The sequence below is a fragment of the Anopheles aquasalis genome, chromosome 2, assembly GCF_943734665.1.
Source record: "Anopheles aquasalis chromosome 2, idAnoAquaMG_Q_19, whole genome shotgun sequence".
Lineage (NCBI taxonomy): Eukaryota > Metazoa > Arthropoda > Insecta > Diptera > Culicidae > Anopheles > Anopheles aquasalis.
Window position 1 is genome coordinate 50,813,127 of NC_064877.1, and position 11,874 is coordinate 50,825,000.

The 11,874-nt window shown below is 38.4% G+C and overlaps 2 protein-coding genes across 2 annotated transcripts; one reads left to right on the forward strand and one right to left on the reverse strand.

The window, feature by feature from the left end:
- The first annotated feature begins 614 nt into the window (after positions 1-614).
- Positions 615-4,015, forward strand: LOC126570131 (cytochrome P450 18a1). The gene is made up of 5 exons (XM_050227666.1): positions 615-999; positions 1,570-1,691; positions 1,797-2,226; positions 2,320-2,584; positions 3,481-4,015. The coding sequence occupies exons 1-5, from the start codon at positions 615-617 to the stop codon at positions 3,884-3,886; spliced, it is 1,608 nt and encodes a 535-aa protein (XP_050083623.1). The 3' UTR covers positions 3,887-4,015.
- Positions 4,016-4,390: 375 nt separating this feature from the next.
- On the reverse strand, positions 4,391-8,491 carry LOC126570132 (cytochrome P450 306a1). Its single transcript, XM_050227667.1, has 6 exons — positions 8,320-8,491; positions 7,206-7,591; positions 6,719-6,864; positions 6,421-6,620; positions 5,876-6,353; positions 4,391-5,812 (listed from the first exon to the last, which is right to left on the reverse strand). The coding sequence occupies exons 2-6, from the start codon at positions 7,519-7,521 to the stop codon at positions 5,432-5,434; spliced, it is 1,521 nt and encodes a 506-aa protein (XP_050083624.1). The 5' UTR covers positions 7,522-7,591; positions 8,320-8,491; the 3' UTR covers positions 4,391-5,431.
- Positions 8,492-11,874: the final 3,383 nt, after the last annotated feature.

Consider the following 11,874-nt stretch of genomic DNA (forward strand, 5'->3'; position numbering starts at 1 on the left):
CAGAGACTGAGGCGAAAGCCTGAAACTCTCTTGACACATTTTTCTTCTACTTGCCACATGAAGGTGATCGTCGACCCGAACATCTTCGGCAGGAGAAGAAACCACGAGATGTTAACGCGTGTTCATCTCTGGCTCGGGTTCTTCGGTGGTGGATATCTCTTCACGCGTTTTCCCCTAAGTTTCTGATACAACGGCGATTCCCCTTCCAGTTGTCGTTCGGCTCACCATTTCTTGCTCGCTCTACGTACGAAAGATCTGGCGCAGTTAGGTGCGCGATTCGTAGCGAGTTTGTCCGGATCTGCGCCTATAAAAGTGGAAGCCGAGTGGAAGGATACCGATTCATTATAGTCGTGCTTTTTAACTTCGATGCCGATTGAGTACGACTCCGCGTGTGCTTAAGTATTTCTCGTGCTCTAAACTCTATGCTTACCAGATGTGATCAACATTGAACGCTTCTGTGCCATATCTAGTGTGTGGTTGTGCTCTGAGCTGTTGTGTGTTGTGTGGTTTCTTAATTCCATTGTGCTATCGTTGTGTGTTCATCATTCAGCAAAGCCCTTATCGCTTATCGTAGTAATCAAACATATCGGTCCAAAAAATTGTGAAAGGAGAAAATGTTCATCGATTCCTACCTTGTGGGCTTGCTGAGTAAAGAGTTCCACGATCCCCTAAACGTGCGGCAGACGCTATTCGTATTTTTGTGTGCGCTTTCGTGTGTGCTATTCCTGCAGTATTTAATACGATTGGTGTCTCAAATTAATAAACTACCACCTGGACCATGGGGTGTGCCAATATTTGGTTATCTAACATTTATCGGACACGAAAAGCATACCCAGTATGGCATACTGGCTAAGAAGTATGGTTCGTTGTTCAGTGCCAAGCTGGGGGCACAGTTGACCGTGGTTATTAGTGATTACAAGATCATCCGCGAGACCTTCAGAACAGAAGAGTTCACAGGCCGTCCACATTCGCCATTGCTGAAAACAATAGGAGGTTTTGGTGAGTATCGATACAAGCAAACATAATCTTCATTGTCACACGCAACATTATTTCTATAAGCACGAGCGATGTTCTAATGGTCACGTCACGTAATTTCTTTAAACTTTTTACGCATATCTTGTTGGACAAATATTGAGCAAGGTAGGAGCATAATCGCTTAATGATTCCAATAAAATCGTGTTGTGTATTGTCCGTCATCTCTTTTGTACATATCACCGGAATGTTTCTACAGTTGTGCAGTTCTGATGACTAAGAGCTAACTGTCAATGTTATTTGAGCTGGTCTGGGGCTGACTGTACAGAGCTCATCAACCTGATTGGCAAGAATTGTTGGCCGTTCAGTTTTAATTTCTTTTTGCAATAATTAACAATTTTTGTCTGACACCTCATACTATTCTACTCGGAGTTAGTTAGAGAATTCTATCTGAAATTCACACCATCGTTAGCGATAATATCGTAAAAATTCGATCAATCTTCAGCAATCATGACACGGTAGAGTCGGGATCGGATTTCGGGGTTTTCGGGTCACCTGCTATTTGCCAATTTTCAATGTATGATTGTTGATTGATAGGAATTATCAACAGCGAAGGAGCGCTATGGAAGGATCAACGCAGATTCTTACACGAAAAGCTACGTAATTTTGGTATGACTGTGCTTGGCAACAAGAAACATCTGATGGAGAGCAGGATTATGGTATGTACTTAGTTAATGAAAAACGATCATAGCCGGTTTAAAAACAAAAGCAAATTAAATTCACTTGCCTTATTCCTTGTACTTTTCTATATTTCACTTTAACAGACTGAAGTAACCGAGTTGTTGCTTACATTAAGTGCTGTTAGCAATGAATCCACTGATCTCAGTCGCTACTTGTCCGTGTCGGTTAGCAACGTGATTTGCAATATTATTATGTCAGTGCGCTTCTCGATCGACGACCCTAAATTTAAACGTTTCAATTGGCTCATAGAAGAGGGAATGCGACTATTTGGCGAGATACACACAATCGACTATATCCCACAGATTCAGTATTTGCCGGGAAATATCAATGCAAAGAATAAAATAGCTAAAAATCGAGAGGAAATGTTCGACTTTTATCGCGAAATTATAGAGGAACATAAACGTACATTTCAAACCGGCAGCATCCGTGATATCGTCGATGCGTACCTCGCTGAAATAGAGAAGGCTCGTCTGGAGGGCCGGGATGCGGAGCTGTTCGAGGGCAAAGACCACGGTATGTATCAATCGCAGTTCATGATTGTAGGTGCTTAAATAATTGGTGCATTTTATTGGACTTTTTGTTTTACTCTTTTTATTCAATATCTAGAGATTCAAATGATGCAGGTAATAGCCGATCTGTTTTCCGCCGGCATGGAAACGATTAAAACCACTCTACTGTGGTTGAATGTGTTTATGCTACGACACCCTGATGCCATGAAACGAGTGCAAGACGAGCTGGATCAAGTGGTTGGACGTAACCGACTACCAAAGATCGAGGACGTTCCATATTTGCCAATTACAGAGACGACCATTCTGGAAGTGATGAGAATTTCAAGTATTGTACCTCTGGCGACAACTCATTCTCCGAAGAGGTAAGCACCAGTCCGTTACAAACAATTTAATTTTCCTAAATGTCGCTGCACGCGCTCGATGTCGAGCGCGCGTAATCGAGACATTTTTCCAGCATAAACCAAACACCAACGTCTTCCGTTATAACGCATGCAAAGCATATATGCGTGTATCTATATGTATATATATATATATATATATATATATATATATATATAAGCTATATACATACTGCTTTGAACGAAGGTTCATGATGACCCGCGTGTTCTTGTTGATCACTTGCCTCTCTGAAGCATGGTTCACACATCTCGTCTCCGGTTAGTCTTCGGACGATTTTTGCCTGCCTTGCTTTTCCACATTCTTTTAACCGCCATTAACGGGAATTCTCGTATTTCCTCCTGTGCTACATGCATACATGTTTCAATGTGTGGCGTAATGCATTGGGTTAGACCCGTTGATCGGGGCGATGTTGGATGCGCCTGTGCCTAAAGGAACAATGTTGCCAAGAGAAGGAGGTGGTAAATAATAAAAACGCAATCTCAACTTTGCTTACAAGGTAACTAATACATGAGGGAGGACCGGTGCTAAATGAAGAAGACGAAATGGGGCGAAATGGGGATGTTCTTTCGAAAAGTGGGTAACTAGATTATGTGGTCAGTAAAAGCGAAAGTCTGACGGACGTGGTGATGCTTTTTGTTTTCCTTTTAAACATTTTCTCTTATTTCGCTGCGCGATTCAGAGAACTAGAACTCTTGTGTCATCAAGCTCTCCACCGTGACAGGCCAGGAGGCTTCGTCACGTGCATTTTTCGTTCTATTGGCTACAGGATTCTCTGTGCGAAGCAAACTGTGTGGTCATTTTACAGCTAAACGTATACAACGACGCGCAATTTTAACTTTCTGTTTTATTATTTTTCTAGCGATGTAGTAATTAATGGGTACACAATACCGGCGGGATCTTACGTAGTACCACTGATAAACAGTGTGCATATGGATCCTAATCTGTGGGACAAACCAGATGAATTTAATCCAAGCCGTTTCCTAGACGCCGAAGGTAATGTGCATAAGCCGGACTTCTTCATACCGTTTGGTGTTGGCCGACGGCGTTGTCTCGGCGATGTGTTGGCACGAATGGAATTGTTCCTGTTCTTTGCTTCTATCATGCATACCTTTACTATTGAACTACCTGAAAATGAGCCGCTACCCAGTCTGAAGGGCATCATTGGTGTTACCATTAGTCCTCAGGCATTTCGCGTAAAACTTATACCGCGGCCACTGCAAGTATCGCTCGAAAAAATACGGAGCGCAAGCGATATCTACTATTGACAAAGTTCAGCTACGAAATCGAAATCCATCTACTGGAACTTCAGCTAGCGTGAAATAAAAGCAGTAAACACTGAGCACGGTATGTTCCTACCCTATAAAGCATACGAGGAGTGCCAGCAAACAACGAAAAACGACATAAATGCTGCAGAATAGACTATCGCGCAACACGCTATAAACTTATTCTTTCTACAGCTCTGTTAGAAGCAAAATTATTAAGTTTTTCGCTTTCTTCAAAGCTTTTCAATCTCACAAGATGCCTAGTCAAATAAAGTGCATTTTTAAAAGGTTCCACCGCTGAAGCTCAATTTGAGGTTGAACCTAAAAACTAGGAACATGAAAAATCGTTTTAATAACAGTGTAAGCCTCAAACGAGTCGAAGGAGATAAATATGTATTTGTTACACTAGGTAACGATTTTGATGCTCTGTATGTTACATTTGTTTAACATTTGTATCAGCTTTTAAACCGAATCCCTCCGAATGTTTTCTGTTACATAATTATAGTGGGTCATGGACCACTCAAACGAGTTTACGTCATTAATAACAATTGAGGCCGGATCCATGACATTTTATTATTCTTATTACAAAGCGGGAGTTTTTTTCTGAAAGAAGAAGTAAGTCAGTATGTTGAAGAAGACATATGTCCTCCCAAAAATTATGTGTTCATTAAAGTAATGAGGAATTAAAATATAAATATAAATGTTCAAATTTTTTATTAATTCCATAAAAATATTTCAACTAGCATGCACAATGAAAACATGCTTCATTTATGCGATAGTATTATATAGTTCTTTTTAGCACGAAAAAATCAATAAAACAATTATTTATCGCAGAACATTGCATTTCAATTAACTATCCCTAATCCTATTGTTAAGCCTTACACAACAATCTGATATGCCTACCTTACAAAACTCTGGTTTAGATTCTTGTGCTCATTTGTTAAAACTATTATGATCATATTTTGTAGTATAACAATACAAAAAAAAATTTATAAATGAGAAAATGAAGAGAATTTCAAATATCAAAGTTTCTTCCACACTTTCAGAAGATATAGACATAAGTCTGCATGCAAGCATGTATAAGCAGCAGAATAAACAGAACCATTTGATTCCTTTTCCCATCTGTTTTGAATTAGCTTGAGTTAGTCGAGTATTTAATGTAGTTAGTATACCCATTTGACAATTCATCTGTTACAATTCGTATCACCAGATACGGCTTGAATGCTATAAATCTGAAATAGTGAAAGCCACTGATGTTGTAAAACATCTTCTCGTGCCAAATACCCTATTGTGGAATTAGAACAAATCATCCGCTTTTGCAGTATACAGTGTACATTATTGCATGATACACTATTTTATTACGTTGATGTTTCATTTGTTCAATTCGATGCCAGATTCAAGATACGATCGATGCACGTTATAACTAGAGTGGCTGGCAGTTAAATAGAGTTGCTTAAAAATGTCAAGTTGCATTGATAGCCATGCGTAAAGTTATGCTAAATAATGAAAATAGATGTTAAACGCGAAAACGAAATAAAAGGTGCTCAATTAGAAATGCTCACGATTGTGTTTTACTTTATAAAACTTCATTCGATACTTTGGAGGGGTTAAGGTGATTCCGCATGTTCCGGTCATATCAATAGAGCATGCGTCTTCCGGCACGATATCGAACCAATCGCAACAAAAAAGTAAGTTAGCAACGTAAAGATGCAGAACGTATCGGGCTAGTTCATCTCCCAGGCACATACGCTTGCCCGATTGAAACGGAAGAAAGCAATGGGGAGCTGAGAATTTTCCATCTTTGTCGAGAAATCTTTCCGGTTTGAACTTTTCCGGATCTGGAAAGTTATCTGGATCCATATGAACGGCCCACAACAGAGGCATGATCATGGTATTGGCAGGAATCCGAAAGCCAGCGATCATCATTTCCTGAAAATTGTTTTATACACATGAATACTATGTTGTTCCGTTTGATAAGTCTGTTTTTACAACCTTCTTCGTCCCGTGAGGAATCCCAACAGGTACGACTGTTCGTATGCGCTGCGCTTCGGCAATAGTAGCACGTAAGTAGGGCAGTAGGAGTATGTCATCGAGATTAGGTGCCTTATTCGTGGTCAAGGCCTGCTCCATTTCTTGCCGGAGATGAAGCTGTATCGCCGGATTTAAAGCAATATACAAGAGCGCCCATCGAATAGTAGTGAACGTAGTATCAACACCAGCTCCGAAGAGATCGGCCATCAGATGACGAAGTTGTACATCACTGCAGTACGAAGCGTCGGCTCTTCCTGCTTTTTGACGGCTCATTGATTCTTCCAGAAAGCTTTTCAAAATGCATTCTCTATTTATATCAGACACATCCGGGGACTGCAGGTTTTTTCGCTTTTCGGCGATGATCGCATCATAGATCGCATGTGTTTTCGCTTTACCATCTAGCAGAAATTTGATCGTACGTCGAGTGGATGGGAAATATCTAAAATTCAGTTTTAAATCAACAAACCATACACAAGAGGAAATGTACCATAAAAAACACAAAATACCTTAACCATGGTAAGAAATTGGCTGCCATCGACACCCCAATGTGCTTTACTCCTTCTTCCTGCAAGTGCTGCAGAAACTGCCATGTTTTATCCAGTTTTTCATATTTTAATCCAAAAACCAGATCGTTCATAAGATTTCCAAGAACATGATGAATAGTGGCGGATGGATCAAAGCCACTACTTGCATTTGTGGCAATAACCTTTTACGTAAAACATTTCAAAAGCAGAATCATCGTATAGTACCAAACCATAAACCTTATGAATCTTTTCAAGTGCGAAATCGACATTATAATCTTACCTCTATCATTTCCTTTATACTAGAGTGGATTCTTTTTTCGAGTTTATCTCGTGTACATCCAAACTTAGTCATACCTAGTCGCCGCAGCCATTCAATGGATAGTTTTCGCTGGTCCCGCCATAAAGCACCTTGCGCACAGATTAAACCTGAAACAATATTTTACGATGTGGATTTCTCTGGTTCTAGCAAGATACTCAAGTTACGTTACTGTTGTTAAAAGTGTTCATACAAACTATGTGTTTCATCTCAACTAGTTAATATCAGGTTTGACACTAATCGAAGCAAAGCTGACAAAGTTTTAGTAGTTGATAATTCAGCGACTCACAAAAATTATTAACATACTAAAAAGTGCACATCATCTCTTCGTTAGAAAAGAGTTTTTTGTTTATGTTTGTTGTTATTTTTTATTTATTTTATGTTGTTGTAGCGTACTGTCGCTGAAGGTATGTTTAATGTGATATGCTCGTTAAGAAATGAAATCACTTACCGTAACCACCCATGATACCATGCGTTATATGAAGGGGTGCACGGCCCGTGGATTCGTCCTTAGCTAACACAGTTCTAATTAAGCTATAATTCGACAGAACAACAGCGTATACCTTACCCATCCTGAGACCGTAGATGGGTCCATATCTTTTGGATAGTTGTGTGAAAGTTTCATAGGGTTTTTTAGCATCAATAAATGGTAAATAGCCCACCAAAGGGATTCCAATGGGGCCTGGTGGTTGATCTCGTTGGACCCAGAATGTAACTGCTATGTAAAGAACTAACACACCGAATCCAATGCACCAAGTCCAAATCATTTTTGTTCTTTGGTGAATTGTTTACGTTACCGAAAAGATCACACTTAATATTTATTGATGAAATAGTTTACTATAAAACAAAAGAAAAATGGAAAAAAATTAATGGCTCAATTCCCGCAAATGTTCTCTAGAAGATTGTTAAAATACGCGCATAATATACACGCCGTTTGTGTTTAAAACATGTGTTCATACGAACTATGATGTAAGTAATTGAATATAATATGAAAAATATGATCAGGTTTCAGTATTCTTGTAGCATTTCAAACTCGGGCAATCGATTTGGTTTTTCTCTCTCTCAGCATTCAGCAGGCATTCAGCCGCATATTGATTGATTGATCAATACCATTAAATATCACATGTGGTCAGCAGTTTTTGCCAAAAAGAATGCAAAAGACTATAGAACAAAATGAAATACTGTGACTCAAAATTTTACAGCGGCGCCACGCAAACTCATGCTCGTACAACTTTGTTCTATGTATATATTTTCCAATTATAACAATTGAATGATCAATGTAAAGAGCCATTGGAAGCGAGTTTTAGTGTGTAAAAATCTCAAACTTTAAGGTATAAAAGAACGTACTATAATTGACAAAAAATTAAGGGGCCCGAGTTATCTTACTGTGCTATGGGGCTCCAAGAGGCTCCCCTAGGGGATCTTTTCCCATCTTAAGGCGCTGTTTGTTCACTCAATTTCATTGTTTGTAAACACTTTGACACACCGGGCGACATATTAATATTATTATATTATAATCTTATTTTCACTGCACTTTGTTACACACTTTGTGGAAACCAACTAACCCACACTCTAGGTAACACTGAGTTGCGCTGTTTTCGCCTCTGTTGATCGCGAACGATTGGCGAGATCTTGTCGATGCTACCGAATGAAGAACTATTTTCGATTGGGCTTTTGGTTTTCGATTTGAAAGTCAATCACTTATTTAATTGAATTGCAATGTGGCTCAATACAATGCGATCTGTTCTTAATGCATGCATATTGGCGGCGATCTGAAACCGGTAAACTATCACTAACTAGAATAACATTTCACATCACTCAGAACACTTCGAGAACGCTTCAGAACGCTTCGCGATCGAGAACTAAAGCACGGTCCAGACGCTCAGATCTTGATCGTACAAACACCTCGTGCGATCTAGATCTGAGCTCTGGGAACATTTTGCCGTCTCTTCAAATATCGGTCAATTCAGACGGGTTGGAAGCAGCAGAGCATTAATATCTGTCCAATCTGCATTAATTCAGGTGCGTAGTGTGAAATTTGTTGGTTTAGGTTTTTTTGCACTTTAAGAATGTCTCTGGCGAGTCAAAAGTAAAAAAAACGATGCCGATTGGACGAGCAAGATCTGAGCGTCTGGACCGTCCTTAATTGCCAGAACGAACTTATTCTTTTTAGTGATCTTATTTTAAGCAATTTCGGCTCGAATTCACTCGCGATTCACTCGACCTTGTTTGGTTTAACGGGGGGTTTCGGTTCGGAGCAAAAATAAGCTCATTTATGACGATTTTTTGTTACGTAACTATTCAACTTTATGCTTTCAAATGAATGGATTATTAACTTTTGAAGAATATTTAGTTCTAATTTGAAGAAAATTTGTTAACAACATCATCAATGGCATCAAATTGAGCAAGTCCTGCTTTCGAAAAGGTGCTTTTTCCGGTGCCCATCGTAGACACGTGACGGGTCATCTGAATTTTTGTTAAAAATTTCAAATCGATCGATCGACTATGATGGGCACCGACTTTTAAAACGTTGATTTAGGAAACGTGCTTCAAAATAACACGCTGCATTGAGCCTTGTATGAAGCGCAAATTTTCAAAACTCTAAAACTTCGTCGAGTTTTCTCCGATTGATCCAAAACATTGATCAGCATTCACGGAAAAATGTAAAAATATATGTCACTAAAAAATTAAATACCGTAACTCCCTTAAAAGCAAGAAAGTGTCCAGAGGGTCAACATTAGTGTTATACCATTTTTTTTAATTACTATCTTTAACAATTTTAATTCAACTTTTAAACATCACTAGCGAAACATCGAATACTGTACATATAAAGTCTCATACTCGGCATGTAGTCGATACGGTGAAAAAATCAAAGAACAACTGGAACCGTCATTGTTAGCCTATATTTCGAATGCTTTCCAAATTCCCATCTTGTCATAAAACCAACTTTTAGGCAATATGTCTCTTTGTCGCTACTTTCTAGCTCTCAACGAGAAGCGACGCTAATTCAATTTACTTCCTTCTCTTGTGGTTTGAAGACCAAGTTAGAAAGTAGATCACACCATAATACAGTGATATAATTTTCTCCAGTCCAGTAATACCTCGGCTGAAGCTGCAAGCCAAAGTCGAGTGAAGTAATCAGGTAGGATACCTATAGTAAGTCGTCGATGGTATGCTTAGTCGCCCTCAAGCATGTCGATAACCTACTTGAGCAGACGTCCACTCGTCGTCAGTGGTTAGACCTGGAGAAATTGCCAGCGAAGAAGAAAACTGGAACGAATGTAACCTTTCACGAACAGTGCCTTCTATCTTCAATCTTACGGTTACCGTCAAAGCAGCACGGGATTCTGTACTTTCATAATATACATACACATACGAGTGTCGTGCAATGTCTTGGGCATTAATAAATCGAGGCAAATGTTAGCTCAAGATGTGTTTGCAGAAACTTTCAAAAACACAAACCCTTAATATATTTTTCGAAGGAAGCATTGTCTCTTAAACATTCTTTTCTTTCTTCACCTACCTGCTAGACGGTGATGTTGGATTATCTTCTGTCGTTAACGCTAACCGCAATTGACCTAGAAACATATACTCTTTGCCTCAATTATTCGTTTCATATCACAAGTTAATTTTTTTATTGTAAGTTTTTTCTTAGCAGGAGTATGCATTAAATTATGTTATTATTTAAAAAATAGCTAAAGTCAAATCAAAGTATTCGAGCGAAATTTAAATATACTTTGATGGAAAATGAATGCTTTTAGATTTGAAAAACAAACTCAAACGTATTCAAGTAGCCTTTTAGTTTTCCAGGTGGGGAATGCACACATCGAATTACGAGTTGAGAAAATGCATCCAATGAAAATTCACCCACGCACCCAAGGATGAGAGTACTAAACACTAAAAACTGCGGTTCCCTTTTGATACAGAGGCATAAAAAAACAACAAATAACGGAAGGGATACTTACAAATGATTTATAATTTGTAACAAATATATAATCCGGAAATTGAAATTAAATTACGATTCAAATGAGTTTTGATTAATTAACATGACATCATTGATCCTTATTTTGTTCCCGTAAATCATCAAGTTTTATTTATAGAAGAACTACTGGATAAGAGCACAAACCAACATCTTCTAAATTGGAATCGAGGATTTAAAAGATAAAAGAAAGCATCAAGCTCAAAAGAAGCATCAAAGGATATATTGTAAAATCCAATCCAATTTTCAACATCAACAAACATCTCCAATTAGTTGTTGTCGTGTATCGTAGAAATTGTTTCGATTAACTACTTTGTTGAAAGTTTAATTCATAAACCGATTTACCCGCCAATGCTACAACTATGACATTCCAACTGGGTAGTTGGAATGGAGACCTAGGTGAGGCGCGTACACTAATACATTTGGAAAAATGAGCTAGCTTGCATAAATTCCCAGATGGTTGAGTGGTATTTTCTACAACTTGCTAAGTCATTGACCTCAGCTCCTGACCCCGTTTGAGGCAAGTATAATAATTATTGGCAAATCAAGCAAGAGTCTTTTCCATTTGATTGAACAAATTACAGGAAATTGCCCCGTTTATATTTTACATGGTATCAAATTAATGTCTGCATATTGAAAATCCATAGACTCTGCCGCTTTACTACTCTCTATGAAACCTCTCATTATTTCGAGCATTTAACTGTACTAAGCCAAAATTAATCTGTTTCGAATATACATTGACTATCATCAGAGAAAACCATATAAGCAAAACTAAAGGATAAAGCTTACATGAAACCATAGTGCACCATTTTTAAATTATCCATTGCATTATGAAATGTTATACCAAGTGTTTGGTACCGGATACGTATTGTACAAAATAATTGATGTTTGTTTCACGTGTTTTCATGCTTGCGGAGCATAGCTGTTAACTTTGAATCATGATAGGTGTATGGCATTTCGTTTTGCATATGTTTCCAAGAATGATTCTACGATGGTTTCCGTAAAAATCCATCAAAAGTAATATATTGTATCTGATTGCAGCAGCCAATTGTTGGAGAGAGGTCGCGGTAAAAATTGGCATTAAGAAAAAACATGTAAAATCTCGCATCGGTCGAAGGTCGATGACATTGCTGGAATTTAA